Source organism: Pan troglodytes, chromosome 18 (assembly GCF_028858775.2).
Source record: "Pan troglodytes isolate AG18354 chromosome 18, NHGRI_mPanTro3-v2.0_pri, whole genome shotgun sequence".
NCBI classification, from domain to species: Eukaryota; Metazoa; Chordata; class Mammalia; order Primates; family Hominidae; genus Pan; species Pan troglodytes.
In genome coordinates, this window is record NC_072416.2 from 79329036 (window position 1) to 79355481 (window position 26446).

Below are 26446 nucleotides of genomic sequence, written 5' to 3' on the forward strand. Positions count from 1 at the left end.
CCAGGTCACAAGCCTCCTAAGCGACAGAGGCAGGATTCAAACTCAGACCGTCTCATTCCAGAGCCTGTGATTTGCCCACCACTCCACACTGCCTCCCGGAAGCCCTGCTCTCTGGAAATTTTCTTTTTTTTTTCTTTTTTTTTTTTGAGAAGGAGTTTCACTCTTGTTGCCCAGGCTGGAGTGCAATGGCATGATCTCGGCTCACTGCAACCTCCGCCTCCCAGGTTCAAGCAATTCTCCTGCCTCAGCCTCCCGAGTAGCTGGGATTACAGGCACCAGCCATCACGCCCAGCTAATTTTGTATTTTTAGTAGACATGGGGTTTCTCCATGTTGAGGCTGGTCTTGAACTCCTGACCTCAGGTGATCCTCCTGCCTCGGCCTCCCAAAGTGCTGGGATTACAGGCTTGAGCCACCGCGCCCGGCATGCTCTCTGGAAATTTTCTTCCACCTCCCAGGGCAACACCTTAACCTCTGTGCCTCAGTTTTCCTCATCTGCAAGATGGGGGGAAAAGTTCCACCTAGAAAAGCTGATGTGACTAAGCATTCAGTGTGTGTGAGGTCTGCATCTGGCCTGGACACCCACCTGGCTGCTGCTGGCCTCCGCAGGCTCTTCTGGTCTGTTGCTCAGGGAAGCTTCCAGCACACTGCCCACAGCCTGAAACAGGTCCCTGGTGGCTGCCTGGCACCTCTGGTCCTCAGGGCGGGCCTTGGCACTCACTGTCAACAGGGCCTCACTGGCATGCTGTAGAGCCAAGCTGGCCTCCCACTGGGTTCACCCAAATAAGGAAAAGCGGTGTGAGCCTCTGCTTAAGATAGACCATTCCTGTGTCATTCAAGGGACAAGGGAAGCAAGGAGGGGAACAAGCCAGGAAAGAGCTGGGCTAGACCTGGCACACAAGCTCCCTGTATCTCCGGCTTGAGACCAGGTCCTCCCACCTTACAGTCCTCTGAGATCCTCCAGGAGAGTAGCCTGGTCTGCCTCTGAATCCTTCCCAGAACGCCCTGCACAGTGCCCAGCACATAGCAGGTTTTCAGGAACATTCAATGACTAGGGGACGGATGGATGGATGCATGGATGGATGGAAGGATAAATGAAGGGTGGATAGGCAGTTGGATAAATGGATGTATGGATGACAGGTGGATGGGTGGAAAATGGATGATGGAGGATGAATGAATGAATGGGTGGATGGAGGATGAATGGGTGATGAATGGATGGATGGATGGGTGGGTGGATGGATGGTAGATGGATGGATGGGTGGATGGTGGGTGGATGGATGAATGGTGGGGGGGTGGATGGATGGAGAATGAAGGATGGATAAGTGGGTGGATGGATGGATGACAGGTGGATGGATGAATGGGTGGAAGATGAATGGATGGAGGATGGATGAATGATGGATGAATAGATGGGTGGATGGTAGATGAATGAATAGGTGGATGGTTGCGTGGGTGGGTGGGTGGGTGGATTCAGTACATATTCAAATTTTGTAGTTTTATATGTATTTTTGAAATTATTTGTCTAATGTCTGGCTGTCTCAGTAGTCTGAAAGGACCATAATGGCAGATGCCATGTCTACATGATTTGCTGCTGAATTCTCAATGCGTTGCATGTTACCTGGCACATACTTGACATTCAGGAAGCATTTGTTAAATGAATGATGAAATTAATGCATGCATGAATGGATAGAAGGATAGAGTGGAGGATGTGTACAGGTCCATGTATATACAGTGTATATGCATGTAAATAGATGGATTAGCAAATGGATGTGTAAATGGGAAGTGTCATATCAAGAATTAGCCCCAGAATCAAGACCAGCCTTGCTGGCTTCAGGCTGGAAGATTTTAGGGGCACAACCTCCTACCAGAGTAGGTGGGGCAAAGCCAGGACAGATCTCTTCTCTTCTGTTTTTTTGTTTGTTTTTGAGACAGATCCTTACTGTTGTCCAGGCTGGAGTGCAGTAGCACAAGCATGGCTTGCTGTAACCTCGAACTCCTGGGCTCAAGTGTCCCTTATGCCTCAGCCTCCTGAGTAGCTGGGACTACAGGTATAAGCCAGTATTTAGGTGTTTTTTTTTTTTTTTTGTAAAGATGTGGTTTCCCTATGTTTCACAGACTGGGCTTGAACTCTAGGGATCAAGTGATCCTACTGCCTCAGGCTCCTGAAGTGCTGGGATTACAGGCATGAGCCACTGTGCTGGCCCACTTTCCCTGTTTTTAGGGCTTCTTTTTATTGTTATTTTTTTTCATAGGGTTTGATCTGTCTGCCATGCTGGAGTGTAGTGGCACAATCATGGCTCACTGCAGCCACGACCTTCTGGGCTCAATTGATCCTCCCACCTCAATCTCCCAAGTAGCTAGGACTACAGGTGTGTATCATGATGCCCAACCAATTTTGTTTCGCTTTGTTTTTGTTTGTTTGTTTGTTTTTTGAGATGGAGTCTCTATCACCCAGGCTGGAGTGCAGTGGCACGATCTCGGCTCACTGCAACCCCCACCTCCTGGGTTGAAGCAATTCTCCTGCCTCAGCCTCCCGAGTAGCTGGGACTACAGGCACACACCACCACGCCCAGCTAATGTTTGTATTTTTAGTAGAATTGGGGTTTCACTATGTTGGCCAGGCTGGTCTCAAACTCCTGACCTCAGGCAGTCCACCTGCCTCGGCCTCCCAAAGTGCTGGGATTACAGGCATGAGCCACTGTGCCGGGCCTTTGTTTTGTTTTTGAAGGGATGAGGTCTCACTATGTTGCCCAGGCTGGTCTCAAACTCCTGGCCTCAAGCGATCCTCCTGCCTCTGCCTCCCAAAATACTGGGATTACAGACGTCAGCCACCGCGCCTTGCCCATGGCTTCTTTTTTAACCCTTGGCTGTCAGAACCCTGGGAACACGGTGTTTTAATTTGAGTTCTCCAAGAAGCAGATCCCAGAGCAAGAATTTGAGAGCAAGTCATTTATTTGGACATGATCCCAAGAAACACTTGTGGGGAGTAGGGGGTGTGAGACAGGGAAGGGTGGAAGCCAGTACAGGAGTGTGATCAAGCCCATTACCTGGGATTCACTCCTGCTTGGGATTATCCATCAAGATGGGTGAGGTAGCTGGGGTGTTTATACGCCAGCTTCATTAGTCACTGAACACTGCATGAATTCACAGTCATATGGGCAGGTAGAGTAGGCTCTGAGGATCAGAGAAAACCCCCAGAAGGATAAGGAAGCACAGGAGCTGGCAGCCGGATGTCAGGCTGGCATGTACTGAAGTGGAGAACATGGGCAGTCAGTAGCAGTGTCTGGACTCACATTTGGCCACCCAAATATTAATGAGATTCAGTTACTCCCTCAACTTGCTCACCAGCAGATGCAGGAGTGAGAGTCTGGGCAAACAGGCCCTCTCACCCAGCATGAGATACATGGGCTGCAGGAGGGGCACCTTCCCATGAATGACCCATGCAGGACCCCTGGAAAGAAGACGGCAGAGGTCTTGGCAGCCCCAAAATAGCCCTGTGACCAAGGGACCCCTTCAACCTATGCTGATCACCCACCTGCTGTGAAGGAGCGTGTCCCATGTTAGCCTCCGTAGATGGGAGCTACTCACCTGGGCCAAGGGTGTGAGTTCCTTACTCCGGCAGGTCACCTCTCTCAGCACCTCGGCCAGCTCCTGCACCCTCTGCACGTCCTCCAAGCCGGTGGTGACTGCAGACAGTGATCCCAGCACATGCTCTCTGACCTTGGCACGGGGGAGAAAGGCAGGGAGAGGAAATGTAATTCCATGGCTCCATGAAGTAGTGTCAGGAAGATGCAGGGTCAGGAGTGACCAGGGTTATTAGGGGGTTCTTTTTCTTTTCTTTTCTTTTCTTTTTTTTTGAGTCAGAGTCTCGCTCTGTCACCCAGGCTGGAGTACAGTGGCATGATCTCGACTCATTGCAATCTCTGCCTCCTGGGTTCGGGCCTCAGCCTCCTGAGTAGCTGGGATTACAGGTGTGCACCACCATCACCAGCTAATTTTTTGTATTTTTAGTAGAGACAGGGTTTTGCCATGTTGGCCAGGCTGGTCTTGAACTTCTGACCTCAAGTGATCCACCTGCCTCAGCCTTCCAAAGTGCAGGTATTACAGGTGTGAGCCACCGCACCTGGCCTCACTGGTGGTTTCTAAAGCCCTGCAGACCTCTGTCTGCCTTGTATGATGTGTGATTAGGCAGATAACAGCCCCCTGAAGATGCCCACATTCACATCCCTGAAACCTGTGAATATGTTACTGAATGTGGCAAAAGGCACTTTGATTAAGTCATTTTGGAGAAGCAATTAAGTTAAAAATTCTGAGATGGAGAGATTATCCGAACAGGTGGGACCAACGTCATCATACGACCCTTCTAAGAGGGAGGTAGGAACGTTAATCAGAACAGGAGATGGGTGATGGAGGCAGGGGTAGGGGGAAGAGAAAGAGAGGGAAAGAGGATGAGGTAAGGGTGGGGAGAGAGAGGGAGAGGAGAGGACTTTGGAGATGCTGCGTGGCTGGCTTTGAAGAGAGGAGTCAAGGAGCGCAGGCGGCCTCTAGAACCCGGAAAAGGCAAGGAATGGCTTCTCCCCTGGAGCCTCCAGGTTTGCAGCTCTGCCAACACCTTAATTTTGGCCCAGTGGACCCCATTTTAAACTTCTGGCCTCCAGAACTATAAAGTGAATAAATGCGTGTTGCGTTAAGCCACGATCTTTGTGGTCATTTGTAACAGCAGCCCTAGCAAACATATATAGGATGTCTCAAGCTTTCTCCAAATCTTCAAATTGAATCTGTAGAATTTGGCACTATTTGAAAATAAATTGTGTCTCAGCGTGGCACCTGTGACCAGAATGGCATGAAATTCAGAAACTGGATGACTGTTGGTCTGGCATGGATGGGAGGTCTCACCGGAGGCTTGGGGTCCCTGTGTGCCTTTGCAGCAGTGGGGACAAGGACCCCCCTACCCAGCCCTCCACTCCTGTCTTGGGCCAGGCCACGGGCTTCAGGGTCAAGTGCTTTCTACACTACAAAGCACTAATGAGGGGCTGGTGAGGGGCTTTGGTAGGAGCAGAGAAAAACTAAGAACATCATTTCAGCACTGCCCAGTAGAACTGTCATTTGTAACTTCATTTAATTTTAATAATGACTTAGATTTAAGCAGCAGCCACTTTTGATGGGGCAGAGACACCGTGGCCTGTTGCTCACACCTGGCTCAGCCTGACAGGCTTTCCCGAAGCTTCCAAGTATGAGTGCATCTGCCATCCATTCCAGGGACAGCCAGGCCTCCATCCCGGCTGTGTCTTGGGTTGAGGAAAGAATAGGTCAGTGTGGCAGGAGACTCTTTGCAGAATATTCCAGAAGGGAAACTCAGATAATGGGTAATCTCACATTTGCTTCTGCAGGCCCTAACCCCATCGTTTGTCACCTACCCTGGGTAAGGATGTCACCGGCTCTGGACCCTCCGGCAAATGGACTCATCCAGCAGGAGCCCAGCAGGGGACGAGATGGCAGGAGGAGAGAGAGCTGGGAGGGGTCATTCTCCTGATGCCCCCGGCCAGGTCACCGGGGGCTGGCCGCCTCATTCTTCAAAAGCCACAGCTCCTACCAGAGAGTCCCTCTGTGGGCAGCCGCCCCCTGGATCCTGCTCATGGCAGGCCGGGCCCCTGGCGTCCTCCACGCTGTCTAGTTTGTTCCCTAAGCGCTGCACACACCTGTCTCAACAGAGCCCTTGTTAACATCTTCTCAGCTGCCCAGTGAGAGTTTGACATCTGTCTTGTGCCAGGCCCCGGGCATTTCATGGGGAGACCTTGGGTTAGGCCGTGTGGTCTGTGTGCTTGGGGACCACAGGATGTCCAGGGGACGCTTCCCATTGGTACTTCTCGGAGTGAATGTGACCAAGAATGAGAGCTGTGCGTGTGTGAAAGTGTGTGAGTGTGTATGTATGTGTGTGTATGTGTGAAAGCATAATCGTGTGTGGGAGTATGTGTGTGTGTGAGAGCGTGTCAGTGTATGTGTGTGAGCATGTGTGTGAGTTTGTGTGTGCATGTGTATGTGTGTATATGTGAGTGTGTGTGTGTGTGAGCATCTGTCAGTGTGTGTATGTGTGTGAGTATGAGTCATATGAGTGAGTGTGTGAGCATGTATGTATATGTGTATAAGTGTGTGAGTATGTGTGTGGGAGTATGTGAATGTGTTTGTGAGTGTGTGTGTGAACATGTTTGAGTGTGTGTGTGTGTGCATAAGAGTGCGTGTGAAAGTGTGTATGTATGTGTGAGAGCTAATGTGTATGTATGTGGCAGGGGGTCTGGGGTAAGAGGGCTGGAGGTGGAGGGGGAACCCCTAAACTGGGTTTGAACCCAGGCTTCACCACTTACCAGACACAGGGACCCAGGCAGGCACCTCTGATTCTCTTACCCTCTGTTTCCTCAGCTGTAACATAGATGGAGGCCTCACCATTTACCTTCCAGGGTTGTAGTGGGGATTACAGATTCATGAAGCCCTAATTCAGGGCCTGGCAGCTCATAGCAGGTGCTTGATACATGTTAGTTTCTCTCGGTAAGCGACCACAATGACAATCCGGCTTCCTGTATTAAGTACCTACCAGGCCTCTAGCACCACACTCAGTACCTTCCTGCAAACCTTTCAGGGAGCCAAGAGAAGTCTTTCTTCTCTTCTCCGTGCCCACAGGGGTGTGTGTGTGGGTGTGTGCATGCACACACACGAACACAAACTCATGTGGCACACGCTGGGAGTGGACACAATCATACGTTCTGCAATAGTTTATCATACTAGGTTGTAACACATGGAACGGCCATTTTTGTAGATTAAAACTGATTGAATGTTGGCGGTCTTATCTAGTTTTTTAGTTGCAGTGATCGTAATTCTTATTTAACTCTTACTACAATTGTATGACGAGACTAGTATTCTTCTATATGGGGAAACTGAGGCTTAGAGAGGTTTGGTCCCTGGCCTGTGACAATGCGAATGGTAAGTGACAAAGCCGGGACGCCATCTGTGGTCCAACTCCAAACCGCTACCCATGTGACCGAGGACAGTCCCCTTTCTGCTCTGGGGCTCTGCCTGGTCATCTGAAACATGAAAGGCAGGGGGTGATGTGTTCTAAACTCCCCCCATCCCAGAGGCCTGTGCCTCCATGAGGGCCAGCCGAGAAAGCAGGTTACCAAGGAAGAAGGCATTTTCTTCACTTTATGTCACTCACCCAAAAGACCAGAGAGGGAGGTGGTGTCAGCCGCTTGGGAGACACCACAGGTTTCTCCCCTGATCCATGAACCTTGATCCACAGCCCAAATGGCCGCATGCAGACCCTGGGGCCCCAGAGGAAGGGAATGAAAGGAGCCCCCCAGCTTCCCACGGGTACCTTCTGTCTGACGTCTATGCTCAGTGACTGTCCTGAGCCCTGGCTTTCATGCTCTTGGTTCGGCACAGAGGACACAGCCTTGGCCAGCTGGAGGAGCTGCTCGGGGCCACCCTCGCCTTGCAGAGCTGTGGGGATTTTCTCTGACACGGCAGCCTGGAATGCTACATCCTCAACACATGTGTCTCCGAGTGCCACCTGTTAGGAAATCAGAAATATGCTCAGAACCTGCTAGGAAGAACCTGGCCTCTGAAGTCAGGGGTCTTCATGTGGGGTCAGAGAGGCTTGGATGCCTTTGGCCTGGCCTGTGGGCTCTCGAGCACTTCCTGAGGCTGGAGGGCACCCAGACCTGTTCGCACCAGGCAGCTGACAGCCACCCAAACCAAGCCTTGGTCGGCTCCAGCCTGGCGCAAGTCATTGCTCTACCACTGGCCGCCCTCCTCTCTTGGTCTCAACCTCTTCCACCTCCACCTGGCCTCTGACGCTTGAAATCTTCTTGGGATCTTATCCAGGCTCTTCCTTGAGTCCTTGTTGGCTAATCTTGGTCCTACTTCTTCTGAGCTCTCTGAAGGTGCTGGCCTAACTCATGCCAGAGTCATTCTCCAACCCCCCTCACCCACCCACCAGCTCCCAGGACCCTCCCCCTATTCTGGCCACTAAATCATAACATCTACAAAGGTAGAGACCATGTCTGTTGTGTCCCTGGCTATACCCCCAGGACGTGGCCCAGGGTAGATGCTCTGTAAATATTTGTGGAAGGAATGGATGAATCACTGACTTATCTGGCTATGCCCCTGGCTATCTTCCATCCGGCCATCCTTTTAGTGAGGTTCATATGGGTGGAGAATTTTTCTCAGTAAAGAAACAGTGGCCACTGCCACCACCCACCTTAGCCATGGCCTGGGTCTGCTGTGTGTCCCCTGCATGATTGGTGGCAGAAATAACTACTGTCAGCACAAAGTCATTGTTCTCCTTTCCAAGTGGCAGATACACTGATGGGAGGGCAGGTTCAGGGCCACAGTGTAGGCAGGAACCTGGCAAAACCAGAAATTGACCGATGAGGGGGCATCGCTAAGCCCCAGGTAGACTGCAACCCACTCAGGTAGAGGCTGGCGACAGGGACACAAAAGCCACAGCTCTTGAAGGCATGGTAGGCTCTCGGGATTCCACACTTTCAAGTATGAGACAGTCACATATGCTGATTCACTGTCTTCTCTAAGCAACTGCAGGTTGCTGTAACTTTGGAAAAATTTTACTAAAATCCATAAAAAATTGCAGGAAAAACATCCCATTTACAGTTTTTTTTTTAAAAAGTCAAGGTGGTAAACCAAATTATAAGAGGAAGAAAAAGAAGGAGGAGGAGGAGGAGGAGCAACAATGACAACTTAAAAATTAGCTCAGGGGCGAGGAGTTCAAGACCAGCCTGGGCAAATTAGGAAGACGTTGTTTCTACAAAAAAAAAGTAAAAATTAGGTCTCGAACTCCTGACCTCAGGTGATCCACCCACCTTAGCCTCCCAAAGTTCCTGGGATTACTGACATGAGCCACCACGCCCAGCCTGGGACTCGTTTTTATGTAGCCACACTTTCCTGCCTCCGTGCTCACTTGGATGATGGGGGAGAGGTACTAAAGAGGAATAGCCCATTGGAATTAGGGCAGCTGTCCTGGCCTTTCCCTCTGGCGGGACGCAGTTTGAAATAACATCCACTTACCTTGCTTGAACTTTTTCCTTTCAGACTCAGCCCCATTCACAGCCCTCTTAATGGCGATGCACTTCCACATCTATTAGACAGGGAGCTCGTGAAAACTACACTCCCTTAGGTATTACAATAGCTGACGTGCACTTTCCCTAATCAAGGTGTAGTGTTTATGCCGTTGTGATGTTTGATGCTGGATTTGGGGGACCATCCTGGCAACACTCCTGGTGCCTGACTTTGGAGGAAATTTACAATCTGATTAGAGCATTTTCAGAGCACAGAATGCCAAAGCCCTCCTGGGCGTGTGGCTTACATCTGTAATCCCAGCACTTTGGGAGGCCGAGGCAGGCAGATCACCTGAGGTCAGGAGTTTGAGACTAGCCTGGCTAACATAGTGAAACCCCATCTCTACTAAAAATACAAAAATTAGCCGGGTGTGGTGGCGGGCACCTGTAATCTCAGCTACTCGGGAAGCTGAGGCAAGAGAATCGCTTGAATCCGGGAGGCTGAGGTTGCAGTGGGCCGAGATCGTGCCACCGCACTCCAGCCTCGGCAACAAGGCGAAACTCTGTCTCAAAAAAAAAAAAAAAAAAAAAAAAAGAAGAAGCCAAAGCCCACTGGGTGGAGATCAGGGCTCAGATGAGCCCTCCAAGGACCAATCACTCCCCAAATGGAAGAATAAATGCAATGTGAGTGGCTCCCTCATCTCTCCTGCTAATGCCCTGTGGCTGTCCTGGGGTGTGAGTGGTTAGGGTGACAGCAGGGAGACTGTGTAGGGTTTTATGCATTGTGGATGGGGTCTTCCATGTTTGTCACCTGTACACCTTTGCAAAAATGTTCTTTCAGCTCAGCTAGTCCTGCAATTATCACCCATTCCCTGGGGCTGCTTGCAAAGCAGCGTCAATGAAATTGTTGAAGATTCTGTTAACCAGACCCATCTCTGTCTTCCTGAATAGCTCCAGGCTTCTGGGAGTCCCAGCTACTACAAGTGTGTGTGTGTGTGTGTGTGTGTGTTTGTGTGTGTGTGTGTGGTGAGCAGGGGTTGGGGGATGGTGTCTTGGTGTGGCCCCACATGGTCATACTTTTGGGTATCCTCATTCATTTCACTCCATCAGTGTCCCCCATGCCAGGGCAATGGATTTTGGCTTCCAGTTGTGGAAGAGCTAATGATGAGACCTTCTTCTCATGTCTCTGTGGAGTGATGGCTGAGTCAGTGTCTTGGGGCTAGGGGTTGAGGTTTAGGGGAGCCCTCATCCTGCCAACCTCTCTCGCACACGGAACATATTCTTTGCAGCTCCCAGAGAGAACAGGCCCCTGTTCTGCAAGAAGATGAGCCCAGGAGCTAAGGGAAGAGCAGAGTCTTCAGCCGGTACCTGATTCCAGACAGAAGCAGAACTCCAGGGGTCCCAGGGCTGTGGAGGCGTTGCAGAAGATGGCAAAGCTCGTCAGAACGGTGCCCTCCTCTGGGGCAATAGTGCAGGCAGGCACCTCAGGGGGAGGCAGAGTGCTGATCACATAGGTGTCCTCCCCATAGGCATGCCTGGTCAGTGCTGGGAGTAAAGACAGATCATGTTCAGGGGGCCACGTGGGGCCCACAAACTCCATCCTGCTGTTAGATTGCCCCCTGAGCTCGTTAAACACAAAGATTCTTGGGCTCTACTTCAAACACAGAACCTCAGATGTCTCTGGATCTGGGAAGAGCCCAGAAACGTACATATCTAACAATTAAACAATGAAACCCCAAAACAACTCTCCCTGATGCAAGGGATCCCAGGGCCTCACTTTGAGAAACTGGGCAGAGGTAGGGGAAGATAATCAGACAGACCTGAGCTTGAATTTTAGTTCTGCCATTTGTTAACCAAGTGACTTCAGACTTGACCTTTTCTTTTCCAATTTTGTTTTCCTAATTTTTTTTCTGTTTAGAGATAGGGTCTTGCACTGTCACCTAGGCTAGAGTCCAGTGGTGCAATCATAGCTTACTGTAGCCTTGAACTCCTACGCTTAAGTGATTCCACTGCCTTGGCCTCTCAAGTCAGCTAGCACCACAGGAGTACACCATTACGGCTGGCTAATTTTCTAATTTTTGTAGAGACAGGGTCTCGCTCTGTTGCCAGGGCTGGTCTGGAACTCCTGGCCTCAAGGGATCCTCCCGCCTCAGCCTCCCAAAGTGCTGGGATTACAGGCATGAGCCACTGGACCCGGGCTGAGAACGTGACCTTTTCCAGAGTCAGTTCCTCATCTGTAGAATGCGGCTGATGATAATAGCTTCCCCACAGAGATCTCGTGAGCTGGGAGTATGCTGGGAAAATGCTCAAGATCACAGAGCCAGGAAAGACCAAAACCAGGATCCGGAAACAGGCTGAGCCCACCCCGAAGCCCACACTCTTCCCAGGCCCCGAGATCACTGTTAAGAGCCACGAGTGGACCTGCAGTCACATCCCACATCACCTGGAGTAGCCACCTACGTTTTCAGAGAGCGCATGCCTGGAAGAGCTGGGCATAAAGAGAATTTGAGCCCATAAAAACTCATTCCTTGGCCTAGACCTAATTCGAAAAGTTTGGGGTGGACCCAAGAGTGTGCATGTTTAACTAATTCCTTGTTTATCCTGATGTGCATGGTCTGTGGGCCACTTCGGGAAATATGGAAGCAAAGCAATCCTTCCTAAAAAGAATCATCACCTCCATTGTTGGTGTGTTTGAGAATCTATGTTTCTCACACAGAGCTTGTTTTAAACGAGAAGCCCTGAACAATCCTGGCAGGGTGTACAGGTTGCACGACCCCAGAATGACCTGCTTGTAACACTGGGGTTATGTCATTCATCCTGCAAAATAACCATTCTGAGGCAGGCATTTCAATTATCCCAGTTTACATGTCAGGAAACTGAGGCATAGAGAGGCGAAATCCTCTGCCTAGAGTCTCCCACGTAGAAAGTGGCAATGGAGCGATTTACACCAGAGCCTGCGCTGTGGCCTCTGCACTAAGCTGATGCCCTGACTGGGTGTGGTGACTCACAGCTGCCATCCCAGCACTTTAGGAGGCTGAGACAGGAGGATCGTTTGGCTCCAGGAGTTCAGGACCAGACTGGGCAACATAGTGAGATCCCATCTCTCTATTTCAATATTTAAAAGAAAAATAAACTGACGCCCAATATCTGAGTGTTTCTGGGTTTATCTGGGTTCCCTGAGAGGAGATAAAAGGGAGGTTTCGCACCTGTGGCTCTGATTCGGATGACCTCTCCCCGGGACTGCAGAAACGAGCTGTTCAGCAGCAACGTGGAGGTGTTGCTCTGGAGGAGGGTTAAGGACCTTGGCCAAAATCCTCTGAGTCTGCAGGCATCCGGGAGGGGCTCGGCCTGAAAGAGAGGATGGCCCAGGGCTGCTGACGCTACAGCCAGGCCACAGGACAGCAGCAGGACAGTGGCTTCTGGGTGCTAGACAGCCTTTCAGATTTATTACTGATGAACGGAGGACAGGCAGCCACAGCTCCCCAAGAAGTCACCCGGAATATACACTTTCCAGCCTCATTGCGGTGTCTGTCTTAGATTGGGCTCCCCAGAAGCAGAGCCTGAGATGGGGATTTGTGTGCAGGTTATTTATTTGTTTATTTTTGAGCCAGGCACAGTGGCTCACACCTCTAATCCCAGCACTTTGGAAGGCTGAGGTGGGCGGATCATCTGAGCTCAGGAGTTCAAGACCAGCCTGGCCAACATGGTGAAACTCTATCTCTACTAAAAGTATGAAAATCAGCCGGGCATGGTGTTACGTGCCTGTAATCCTGGCTACTTGGGAGGCTAAGGCAGGAGAATTGCTTGAACCCAGGAGGCAGAGGTTGCAGTGAGCTGAGATTGTGTCACTGTACTCCAGCCTGGGTGACAGAGTGAGACTCTGTCTCAAAAAACAAAACAAACAAAAAAAAAATTAAAAAGAAAATATTTTTGAGATGGAGTCTCACTCTGCTTCCCAGGCTAGAGTGCAGTGTATGATCTCTGTGCACTGCAACCTCTGCCTCCCAGGTTCAAGTGATTCTCCTGCCTTGGCCTCCCAAGTAGATAGAATTATAGGCACGCATCACCATACCCCGCTAATGTTTTTGTATTTTTAGCAGAGATGGGGTTTCACCATGTTGGCCAGGCTGGTCTCAAACCCCTGACCTCAGGTGATCTGCCTGCCTTGGCCTCCCAAAGTGTTGGGATTATGGGCATGAGCCACCATATCCAGCCTTGTGTGCAGCTTATTTATTGAAGGAGGATTGACAGGGAAAAGCAGTGGAGAGAGAGAAACTGCAGAGAACAAAACAAGGCAAAAAACAGTTACTGGAAGCATCCAGCCTCAGCCTGGTCACACGGAGAGCCCTGAAGTGTAAGTTGCACAACTGAAATCACCCTACCTGGGGACAGAGAAGCTGGGCTATTAGACCCTCCACCCATCAGTCGTTGGCCAATGGTCAGTCCACGAAAGCTGGAGTTAGGATTGTCCGCCTGGGAAGCAGGACTTTTGCTGAGATGGCAAGAGCACCCGCTGCAAAGTTTCTCCAGAGCTTATGCTCCTTTGTGCCCATCTGCCCTGCTGTCAATTCCCTGATTTTCTCCCCAGCCCAATACCCTGAGTCCCACACCACAGGCTCTGAATGTAATTGACCCAACCCTGGCCCAGTACCGGGCATGCGACACGGGTGTGCTGAAAGCGCAAGGGAGATTTCCATTCTTGAGTGGTTGTCACTGTGCTCACCTGCTCTGTTGGGGTGTTGTCCAAATACCAGCTGAACATAGCCACTGGGGAGTCCTCCCCCATGGTGACCCTGAGCAGAATGTCTTCGCTGGCATTAACTGGCCTGCAGTTCCTCTCACAGCTGAAAGGCAGACAGAGGACAGAGTGAGGAAGCTCCCCCAGGCATTGCTATCATCTGGATGTTTGTCCCCTGAAACCTCATGTTGAAATATGATCCCCAATGTTGGAGGCGGGGCTTCATGGGAGGTGTTTGCGTCATGGGGGCAGATTCCTCATGAATGGATGAATGCCTCCCTTGGGAGCGGAGCGAGTTCTTGCTCTATTAGTCACCACCGGAGCTGGTTGTTAAAAAGATGGCCGGGCGCGGTGGCTCACGTCTGTAATCCCAGCACTTTGAGAGGCCCAGGCAGGCAGATCATCTGAGGTTAGGAGTTTGAGACCAGACTGGCCAACACGGTGAAACCCTGTCTCTACTAAAAATACAAAAATTAGCTGGGCATGGTGGCAGGTGCCTGTAGTCCCAGCTACTCAGGGGTCTGAGGCAGGAGAATCACTTGAACCAGGGAGATAGAGGTTGCACTGAGCCAAGATCACAGCACTGCACTCCAACCTGGCAACCTGGGTGACAGAGTGATACTCCATCTCCCAAAAAAAAAAAAAAGAGCCTGGCACCTCCCTCCCTTCTCTGCACACACCAGGTCCCCTTCATCTTCCACTATAAGTGGAAGCAGCCTGAGGCCCTTATCAGATACAGATGTCCAGTCTTGGATTTTCCAACCATAAGAATCATGAGCCAAATAAATCTTTTTTCTTCTTTCTTTTCTTTTTTTTTTTTTTTGAGACAGAGTCTGGATCTGTTGCCCAGGCTGGAGTGCAGTGGCGCGATCTTGGCTCACTGCAACCTCTGCCTCCCAGATTCAAGCAATTCTGCCTCAGCCTCCTGAATAGCTGAGATTACAGACATGCACCACCATACCCAACTAATTTGTATTTTCAGTAGAGACAGCATTTTGCTATGTTGGCCTGGCTGGTCTCGAACTCTTGGCCTCAAGTGATCCACCTGCCTCAACCTCCCAAAGTGCTGGGATTACAGGCATGAGCCACTGCGCCCGGCCAACCATTTTTCTTTATAAAGTACCTAGCCTCAGATATTCCTTTATAACAATGCAAAATGGACTCAGACAGGCATCGTGACCACTGGCCTGGTCTTTTTTCCAGTCCTTCTCAAGTCCTTTGAGAGGGTAGGAAATGGCCCTTTTTCAAATTAAAGATGGAATAAAAGCCGCCCCTGCCCCAACCAACACTGGGACATAGCCTCGGTTGTGAAGATGGACTGAGTCATGGCCTGACTGAATTCCCATGTCATTCACTGCACAGTGTAATGATACGGAAGGTGAATGAGGCTGAGACAGGACCTGGGTTCTAATCCTGTCCTTGTCACTTATGAATGGTCACCTTGTGTGCATCACTTAAACTTTTTTTTTTTGAGACTGAGTCTCACTCTATCGCCCAGGCTAGAGCGCAGTGGCGCGATCTCGGCTCACTACAACCTCCACGTCCTGGTTCAAGAGATTCTCCTGCCTCAGCCTCCCGAGTAGCTGGGATGACAGGTGCTCACCACCATGCCCAGCTAACGTTTGTATTTTTTTAGTAGAGACAGGGTTTCACTATGTTGGCCAGGCTGGTCTCAAACTCCTGACCTCAGGTGATCCGCCCGCCTCGGCCTCCCAAAGTGCTGGGATTACAGGTATGAGCCACCATGCCCAGCCCAATCACTTAAACTCTCTAAGCCTCAGTTTCCTCACCTGCAAAATGAGGGGATAGCCTAGATAATTTCTGTGATTCTTTTTATTTAGTTCAGATAATAGTAAACTAATGCTGTGGTTCAACAGCACGCCCGCCATGCACACATTACTTCCATTGTCTCTAGCTTGTCAAATGCTCACAATAGCCCTATGAGTGACATATTAGCATCCCCACATCACAGGTGAGGAAACCAGGCCCCGAGAGCTTATGTGATTTGTCCTAAGTGATGTAACTTCTAAGTGGGCAGATAGAATGTGAACCATCGTGTCTGGATCCAAACTCTTGGCCTTCTCTATAATGTCTCTGTGAAGGCCAAAGCAACTCCATTTCGGATGCTAATCTGCCACGTTGACTACTGATTAACCCCAATTCCAAGAATGCATCTAAGATTTCTATTCTCTCTACAGTTCTTTGTGTAAGAGCATGTACTTACTATGAGTGCTGCCCTTAAAGAGATTCACATAGTATTCTTACCTTTCCCTACGACTGTCCTACACATTCCTTTCCTATGGTATATAAGCCCTGGTTCTGGGGGGTAATGGCGCTGGCTTTCACCATCTTGTCTTGCAGCTGCCCTAGACATCATGGTTCCTGTTCACAAGTCTCAATTAAATGTTTCTTTCTGAGAAACTAAATTTGTCAGCTTCTTTCTCTGGCCTCTCTGCTTCCTCGAACTTTGGGAGAAGGTTTGCATAGACCTGTCCTCCACAGGACAGTCCCCCAGTTTCCCCTTTGGTCTGAACTTGACGATAGCTCTTGAACTTCCTACTTCTCTCCTCATGTCTGTCCTAGTCCAAGTGTGCGGGACGTTCTCTATCTGCCTCTCCAATCCAGTCTCCTCCCACTTGCGGCTCTGACCTGGGAGACTGAGCTCTATACACTGCATCACCCAACCTGCCACACCCTCCAGCTTCTAACTGGGTCCAGCCAATGGGAACCATTGATAGAGGATTGGAGGGTGAGAGGAGAGAGTTTGGGGAATTTATTCACGGCTTTCCCTGCTCTTTTCCCTGATGGGCTGCAGGTGGGAGAGGCTGTGCTTCTCCAACCAAGGCCACAGCTCCCTATGTATGTAGTGCTGCCTAATCTTACCTCTGCATTGCTGGGGGTGATAATGGCTTCCCTTGGTTGTAGTCCTGCCTTGTCGCCCCTGGTTCATTGCATTATACCTGCCCTCACCTGTAAATGGTCCCTTCATCAGCTCTCTTCCATTCATTCCTGGTTTGGCTGAGCCATCAGCTTCCTGCAGGGACTGGCTGATAGTCCAAGCAACCTTGACCTCCTACCTTGACTCCTGCAAGAGCCTGGGCAATCTCCCTGGGTCTTCTCTTGCCCTCTTCCAAGTCATTCTCCACTGAGCCACCAGAGCATATTGAAGTAACATGCTTAGAACTCTTGGATGCTTGGCTTGGCGTGGTGGCTCATTCCTGTAATCCCAGCAATTTGGGAGGCCGAGGCAGGTGGGTCACCTGAGGTGAGGAGTTTGAGACTAGCCTATCCAACATGGTGAAACCCTGCCTCTACAAAAAATACAAAAATTAGCTGCGCGTGGTGGCATGCGTGCCTGTAATCCCAGATACTCAGGAGTCTGAGGCACGAGAAATGTTTGAACCTGGGAGGCGGAGGCTGCAGTGAGCTGCGATGGTGCCACTGCACTCCAGCCTGGGTGACAGAGTGAGACTCCATTTCAAAAAAATAAAAATAAAAATAAAGAACTCTTGGGTGGTTTCTCTGTATCACTCTTAGGAAAAAGGCTAAAATCTTGATATGATCGGCAAGGCCCCACTTGAGCCAGGCCCTGCCTACACTACCAGCTCCTTCCCACCCTTCTCTTCTCCATCCTCAGGACATTGGCCTCTTTCGCTCCCTGATGATTCTCTGCTCCCTCCCTTTGCCCGCTCTGTTCCTGCTCCAGCTGCCCCTTCCCTGCCCTGTGAATTTCTCCTGAACACCTCTGCTGAGCTGCAGTTCCTGAGAGAAGTCTCTCTAACCCCTAGTCAGGGCAGTTTTCATAGAAGTGCGCTCTCTCCCTTCTTCATTCGTGTCCAGAAGTGCTGATCACCAGGTGGTAGTAACCCCTATGACAACAGAGACCACCACAGCAAGCCTTGCCCCAAGGCAGCCCCAGCCTCAGTGGGTCCTCAGTAAGTGTTGGCTGAACGAATGAATCAGGACCCTGGAGGAACTGCCCACGTGCCCCACCTGACTCGAGGCCTGAGTTCCCAGGGCGCAGACACGTAGAGGCACTGCTCTGCCCTGTTCTCCAGCTCTTGGCCTCTCAGAACAGCCAGGTGCAGGGTGACAGCAGAGTCAGGCGGCGGCAGGCAGGATGCTGGAACCACCAGCTCCCTCTGGTCTGTGTGAAGCAGCTGCCTCTCAACACAGCTGCTCCACAGAGCCCAGCAAGACCCTGAGAGAAATGGACAGACACTGTTATCCAACAGGAGCCCTGAACGTGGCACACACTGCTAGCTTCTGGTTTTGAAAGGGGTCATGAATAATAACATCAGCTCTAAATAGACATTTTAATTTTTTAATGCCACTTTTATTATTTATTTATTTTGAGATGGAGTTTCCCCCCTTATTGCCAAGGCCGGAGTGCAATGGCGCCATCTTGCCTCACTGCAACCTCCGCCTCCTGGGTTCAAATGATTCTCCTGCCTCAGCCTCCAGAGTAGCTAGGATTACAGGCATGCACCACCACACCTGGCTAATTTTTGTATTTTTAGTGGAGATGGGGTTTCAACACGTTGGCCAGGCTGGTCTCAAACTTCCGACCTCAGGTGACCCACCCGCCTCGGCTTTCCAAAATGCTGGGATTACAGGCCTGAGCCACCACGCCTGGCCAAAATGTCACCTTTAATGCAGGTTGCAGAAATGGTGCTGTGGAAGGATGCTTTTGGGAAAAAGAACCATGCTTCACCCAAACTCTGAGCAAATCTGCAGGAAGTGGTTGGCTTGTGTTGCACTGGTGCTCAGGAAGGTGTGTAGCAGGAGGGGGGCCAGGAGGATCTATGGCCCTGGGAGAAGGTCCAGGGCAGCTTCTTATCCCGGTATATTTGTCATTCCATGTGGATGAGGCTGTCCACAGCGCCAAGTTCCTGTGGGCTACTACGGCGGCCTGGGAGGCTGTACTGCCATCTGGGAGGCTGCTGTGTCACCTCCTGCTTTATGTTAGCAGCTTCCAAACTTTCTGTATCCTCTGCCCTTCAACTCTATTGACTGATGTCTACTCATCAATACCTCACTTCCCACCATCTCCAATATGGTGACAGGCATATAGCAGGAGAGAGGCCAGGAAGATCTAAAGCCCCAGGAGAATATTCCCAAGATTCCTGGGACTATTCCAAGAATTCCAAGATTCCCTAGATCTACAGCCCTGGGAGAATAGTCCCAAGATATGTTCCCTGAGCATATTTCCAAAATATGTTCAGGGTTCAGGCTCATCAGCTCAGTCGCCTAAACTCTGTACTTGCATGCTCTGTATTCAGATAAGGAGAATGAATATTCAGAGGGATGTCATGACCACGTAACAATTAACATCAAAAGCCTTAAAATGTTGCATGACTTTTGACCCAGTTATTCCATTTCTACAAATTTATTTATGAAAGTAACCACAGTTGTAAATAGAGATTGAACTGTATAAGAGCAAACAATGTGAAACAATCTAAATGTCCAAAAAGAGGGTAAAGAAATGATCACACATCAGCCGGGCACTGCGGCTCACGCCTGTAATCCCAGCAGTTTGGGAGGCCGAGGCAGGTGGATCACCTGAGGTCAGGAGTTCGAGACCAGCCTGGCCAACACAGTGAAACCTCATCTCTACTAAAAGTACAACAATTAGTTGCGCATGGTGGCACGTGTCTGTAATCCCAGCCACTCGGGACCTGAGGCAGGAGAATCACTTGAACCTGGGAGGCGGAGTTTGCAGTGAGCCGAGATTGCGCCACTGCACTCCAACCTGGGCGACAGAGCGAGACTCCGTCTCAAAAAAAAAAAAAAAAAAAAATCACACATCAACATTATGGTCTATTGTGCAGCTATTAAGAAAATCAAGATAGAGACGATACCACGACATTATAATATGCAAATATGCAGGTTATACTGTTCAATGAAAAGAGGGTAAAGAAAACAGTATGCAGGCTGGAGTGTAGTGGCACAATTTCAGCTCACTGCAACCTCCACCTCCAACGTTCAAGCGATTCTCCTGCCTCAGCCTCTTGAGTAGCTGGGATTACAGGCACCCGCCACCATACCTGGCTAATTTTTATATTTTTAGTAGAGACGGAGTTTCACCACATTGGCCAGGCTGGTCTCCAACTCCTGTCCTCAAGTCATCCTCTCACCTCAACCTCCCAAAGTGCTCGGATTACAGGCGTGAGCCACTGTGACTGGCCCATTTATTTTATTTCTAAAAGCTAAAAGAATGTGTATGTAGCTAGGCTATATTCCTATAAAAAGGATACCACTTCTACAATGTGAGCGCTAGTGCTGCCATCTTGGTTTGTTGGAAAATGCCTGACTCACTTCCCCCTTCTAGATTCTCTCCCTAGGGATATACCAAAGGGCTGGGGAAAGGGGAGGAGTCCACACCAGAGAGGAGGAACACTTTATCACTTTTGTTTGGAATTGTCAGCGTGTGGACAAGCTTTTCAGGTTTCATTATTGTTTTAAAATTCTCTAGATCCCCTTGCTGCCTGCATTCAGGGCCACCCTTGGTCTGTCACTGCTTTCTCCCACCTTCTATTTTTTTTTTTTTTTTTTGAGACGCAGTCTTGCTCTGTTGCCCAGGCCAGAGTGCAATGGCACAATCTCAGCTCCCTGCAACCTCCACCTCCCAGGTGCAAACAATTCTCCTGACTCAGCTTCCTGAGTAGCTGGAATTACAGGTGTGCGCCACCATGCCTGGCTAATTTTTGTATTTTTAGTAGAGACGGGGTTTTGCCAAGTTGACCAGGCTGGTCTCAAACTCCTGACCTCCAGTGATCCACCTGCCTCGGCCTCCCAAAGTGCTGGGATTACAGGTGTGAGCCACCACGCCCGGCCCCACCTCCTATTTCCATGGAATTTGCAAGCTCTGGCATGTACAAGTTATACAAAATGTAGGCCATAGGGAAAGCTGGTGTGAAGATTAAGAAAAAGAACAGCAAAATCTGACCACTGCTCACCACTTCTTAGTGAAACAGGACAATTCAAGAACTCTATCACTGGCCAGGTGTGGTGGCTCACACCTGTAATCCCAGCACTTTGAGAGGCCAAGGCGGGTGTATCGCTTGAGGTCAGGAGTTCGAGACTAACCTGGCCAACATAGTGAAACCCCGTCTCTACTAAAAATACAAAAATTAGCGGGGCGTGGTGGCAGGCACCTGTAATCCCAGCTACTTGGGAGGCTGAGGCAGGAGAATGGCTTGAACCCAGGAAGTGGAGGTTGCAGTGAGCCAAGATCACACCGTTGCACACCAGCCTGGGCAACAAGAGTGAAACTCCATCTCAAAAAAAAAAAAAAAAAAGAACTCTATTGTCACCTACCACATGACCATTGGAAGCGTAACTCCTTGTCATTGTCTGGCCAGTCCAGGGTCACTGTCGTGAAAGGATCCACATATGGACCAGGTTGGATATACACCTCCATATCGCCTTTACCTTTCTGCAAAAAAAAGCAGCCAGGTGGTGAGACTCCAACTACAGTTAGCTCAGGCTCACTGTGGGGTGCTGTTGGCATTCCCCTTTCACCCCAGAGCAGTCTGCACCAAGAGCAGCTGCAGTGTAAGGCGTGGGGTGGAGACAGACCCTGGCCAATCCCCCTGGCTTCCTTCCCCTCATGGGGCATGGAGTCAGTTGCTCAGGATCCCTGGGCAAGTCTCGTTATTCTGAGTGTTGGCTCGGGGTACACGGGGTGTTCCTGGAGTAAGTTCTGGTGGGACTTGTTAAACAGCTTGGGCTGTGGAGCTTCTTGCTCAAGCCCCGAAGTCCTGACCTGAAATAACACAGGGCTTCAGGGGAACTCAAGCCCCAGTGGCCTCCCGTGGCCTGAGAATAAAATCCAAATTTCTTGCCTTGGCACCTAAGGCTCCGCGTGATCTGGCCTCTGTCCACGTGTCCATAATCTCCTATATCCCTCCCTCCACCAGGCTCCAGCCACGCTGGCTTTAGGCCATCGCCTACCTCTCAGATCTGCCCACTCAGAAAGCTCTTGTTCTGCTTTCCGGCATGCCTGGCTGGCTTATCTTCATGTGTCCACTTACGTGTCACCTCTGGAGAGGCCACGTCTGACTACATCAGCCAGACCACCCTGTTCGTTGCTATCGTTGCACTCTATTGGTTCTTATTAGATACTTATCACAATTCCTAATTCTATGATAATTTGTTTGTTGGAGTTTTTTTTTTTTTTGAGACAGAGTCTTACTCTGTTACCCAGGCTGGAGTGCAGTGGCACAGCCATTGCTCACTGCAGCCTCAACCTCTCAGGCCCAAACTATCCTCCCACCTCAGCCTCCCAAGTAGCTGGGACCATAGGCATGTACCTTAATGCCTGGCTAATTTTTAATTTTGTTTTTTTTTTTTTGAGATGAGGGTCTCACTTTCTTGCTCGAACTCCTGGGCTCAAGTGATCCTCCCACCTTGGCCTCCCAAAGTGCTGAGATTACAGGCGTGAGCCACTGTACCGGGCCGATATGTTCGTTAGTATCACTCAGTAAGCTTCCTGAAGGCGGGGACCGTATGTGCTTGTTCACTATTGCATTCCCAGCCCGATACCGAGCCTTGAATGTTGTAGATGCACAGTAAGTCTTTGTTGTAGCATAAGTGCACGCACGAACAACGTCAACAGCAAGGAGCTGAACTCAGTCTTGTTATAAAAACTGAAGAGCTTGGTCTGTTTTCTTTTCTTCCTGCTTTCTAATATAAGCATTAAAAGCGATAAATTTCTCTCTGAGCACTGCTTTAGCTGCGTTCCACAAATTTGCATAGGTTGTATTGTCATTATCATGCAGTTAGAAATTTTTTCTAATTTCCCTTGTGATTTCTTCTTGACCTATTGATTTTTTTACAAGTGTGCTGTTTAATTGCCAAGATATCTAACAGATATCTACATATCCTAGATAGCTCATTATAGATTTACAACATAACTCTGTTGTGATTAGACAACTTGCTTTGTTTGAATTCAGTCATTTTGGGCCTCTTCTCAAATGGAAGAAGCCTCAGGGATTCCTAGTGCTCTGGCTATTAGTACCAAAAAACCAAAACTCAAAACTAAAACAGAGCGCTTGGACATCTTTTCCTTGTGAGGTTAAATGTTTTTTAAAGACAATACTCACACTCTTTCCTTCAGCATTCATCCCGGATGGTTCTTGGAGACCGGAAGGGGCTGTGAACACAGTGGGAATGGGTATCAAGCTTTGGTTGGAAACCTTACAAAAGGCTGTCAAAATATAGAGTCAGAGAGTCATGTGGAAAATGCCACCAGGGGCATCAGCCTGTCTTTGAAAATGGTTTAAGGGAACATAGCAAACATTCAGGTCCTAGGGAAATGGATTAAAAGTGAGCCATCTTGTCCACCACTGGACTAAAGACACCCCTTTGGTAGTTGAGAAAGAGGCAGCTGCCAGTGCAGATAAAACACAAGATTTAGAGTCAGATGCAGCTATGCACCGCTAATGTGTGTTTTTGTTTTGTTTTGTTTGTTGTTTTTGTTTTTTGAGACACAGTCTTGCTCTGTCTCTCAGGCCGGAGTGCAGTGGGGCAATCTTGGCTCAATGCAACCTCTGTCTCCCAGTTCAAGCGCTTCTCCTGCCTCAGCCTCCTGAGTAGCTGGGATTACAGGCGCCCACCACCACACCCAGATAATTTTTTGTATTTTTAGTAGAGATGGCATTTCACCATGTTGGCCAGGCTGGTCTTAAACTCTTGACCTCAGGTGATCCGCCCATCTCAACCTCCCAAAGTGTAGGGATTAGAGGCATGACCCACTGCACCCAGCCTGCACTGCTAATGTTTAATTACCAGTAAAGGAGGTGGGAGTGAGGAGCCCTGATTTGTAGCGTTTGTCAATTTCCATGGTATAAATGTTCCCACCAATCTATAAGCCTGATGCTACTGAATATAGAGTGAGGAGAGATCGGCATGCTCACCGCTGGCAAGTGGGTGGAGTTGGCACCACACACTAAGCTGTTGTCAGATCCTCTTACTGGCCTCCCATTGGCTATGTGAACTGGGCTGGTGAGTTATCCTCTCTGAGTCTTGGTTTCCTCATTTGTAAAAATGGCTGGAGTCCATCCCCATTTCTCAGGGCTCCAGGAAGACTGAATGTGGTGCTGTTTATAGAATTGCTTTGTAAACTATACATCTAGAAAGAATCATTCTGGCTAACACAGTGAAACCCCATCTCTACTAAAAATACAAAAAAATTAGCTGGGCTTGGTGGTGGGCGCCTGAAGTCCCAGCTAATCGGGAGGCTGAGGCAGGAGGATCGCTTGAACCTGGGAGGTGGAGCTTGCAGTGAGCCAAGATGGCGCCACTGCACTCCAGCCTGAACGTCAGAGCAAGACCCTGTCTCAAAAAAAAAAAAAAAAAAAGAAAGAAAGAAAGAATGCTAGTGGGTCAAGTTTAAACAGTGGAAAAACATACAATCAATTGATGTCTCTGAAAATACATATATTTTTGAGATGGAGTCTAGCTCTGTTGCCCAGCCTGTAGTGCAGTGGCGTGATCTCGGTTCACTGCAATCTGCCCCTCCCGGGTTCAAGTGATTCTCCTGCCTCAGCCTGCTGAGTGGCTGGGATTATAGGTGTGCACCACCACACCCAGCTAATTTTTGTATTTTTAGTAGAGACAGGGTTTCACCATGTTGGCCAGGCTGGTCTCGAACCTCTGACCTCCAGTGATCCACCCGCTTCGACCTCCCAAAGTGCTGGGATTACAGGCGTGAGCCACTGTGCCTGGCCTACTGAAAATATTGAAATATTAATGATTAATATCTAATTAAAGTGTAGTGATTAAAATAGGAACTTAAGAGTTATTTCATATGATTCACTAAGGCCCTGGATATATTAAGGTCTGAGTACCACTGATCTTTAAAAAATTCTCTCCCAGTGAATTCTCATTCACACAACTATAATTCCAAAGGCATGTAAAACTATACAAATCAAGGCTAAGATGCCAGAGAAAGGGTACTTTCTTAACCTTAAGAAGGAAGGCAGTCCAATCACCCTGAATGAAAAAATTAGGAGAAATATTTGCTGCCTTTGATCCTGCATGAATCAGCCATGTGACTTCTGCAAAGTCAATTAAAATTTCTGGGTCTCAAATCCCACATCTGGCTGTCGAATTTCCAGGCATCTATGACCCCCTCCCTTGGTAGCAGCATCTACGGATGATATTTTCCCTAAGAACCATCCCTCCCCAACTCTCAGGCCTTGGTTTGGGTGAAGCTGACCCTACATTGTACTCCAGCGTGGGCGTGAGACCCTGACCTGCCAAACTGACTGCTGCTTCCCCTGGTCTCAGCAGCTGGTCCAGGAGAAACCATGAACTGAGCTTCAGCCAGCAAGAGGCAGCCTCAGGACTTCTACTAGAAATATCCATCAAGACGTACTCTTTCTCCTCTGGGGTTAAGGATCAAAGCCTGGGGCCATCTTGCTACTGCCGGGAAGAGAGAATCCAAAAGAAGTCAACACAGAACCAGAGGAGGAAAGAGGCAGGTTTCTGAAGACACTGTCTGAGCGACGCATCCAGCTGTGTTTAAGAACAGGTCTACTCCCTGGGCTTTTCATTTTCATTTTCTTTTTTTCTTTTTTTTTTGGTGGGGGGGTGGGGACACCATCTCACTTTGTCACCCAGGCTGGAGTGCAGTGGCATGATCTTGGCTAAATGCAACCTCTGCCTCCCAGATTGAAGCAATTCTGGCCTCAGCCTCCCCAGTAGCTGGGACTACAGGTGTGTGCCACCACGCCCAGCTAATTATTGTATTTTTAGTAGAGACAGGCTTTCGCCATGTTGGCCAGGCTGGTCTCAAACTCCTGACCTCAAGTGATCCACCACCTCGGCCTCCCAAAGTGCTGGGATTGTAGGCATGAGCCATGGTGCCCAGCTGGCTTTTCATTTTCTGAGCTGATAAAATTTCCTTTTGACCCAAGCCAGTTTGAGCTTCGTTTTGGTCCCTTGCTACTTGAATTGTCCTAGCAAACACATTCAAGTGAACCCTACCTCTGTGATGGCTACTGTCAGCTAGTTCCCCAACAGCCATTACCCCAGCCTTCCTCCTGGCAGCCAGAATCCACCTTCTCCCACAGAAACTGAAAATGCTGGGTATCTGCTTTTCCAGTGCACTTTATAGCAGCGGACATGACCCTACTTTGGTCATGGTATCTGAGGTGATGATTGCTTAGAGTGAGTGGGAAAGATTTTTCCCCTAATAAAAAGAGGTGCACAGGAGGAAACCCCTGCTCCCGCTGCTGGTACGCTGCGTTGACATGTAATATCCGGAACTGCAGCAGTCACTTTGATTCCTTGAGCAACAAGCCTAAGGCAGCCCCAAAGCTCTAAGGATGGCAGACGAGAAAGATAGACTGAGCCTGGTTTCTCGCTGGCATCACTGAGCCACCGAACCAACCCTGGAAGTGCTTTCCTCCTAACTTCTTATGTGAGACAAGAAAGCCCTGAATCTGAAGCTACTTAGGTTGGACCTTCTGTTACTTGCAGCTTAAAGCATCATAATGAATGCAAACTCTTGTTTTAGAATTCTGTGTCAGTGGTTGACCGGGCGCGGTGGTTCACGCCTGTAATGCCAGCACTTTGGGAGGCTGAGACGGGCGGATCACGAGGTCAGGAGATCGAGACCATCCTGGCTAACATGGTGAA

General features: G+C 49.5%; 1 protein-coding gene across 1 annotated transcript in view; it reads right to left on the minus strand.

Moving 5' to 3' along the window:
• LOC454266 (polycystin-1-like protein 2) overlaps positions 1–26446 on the minus strand; it is a 101201-nt gene that overhangs the window by 66493 nt on the left and 8262 nt on the right. Inside the window, 10 exon segments of the mRNA XM_054668490.2 lie at positions 585–767; positions 3584–3715; positions 7362–7556; positions 8247–8392; positions 10429–10605; positions 12267–12408; positions 13784–13904; positions 17792–17999; positions 21119–21236; positions 22906–22955. Of these exon segments, the coding sequence (XP_054524465.2) occupies positions 585–767; positions 3584–3715; positions 7362–7556; positions 8247–8392; positions 10429–10605; positions 12267–12408; positions 13784–13904; positions 17792–17999; positions 21119–21236; positions 22906–22955 (1472 nt within the window).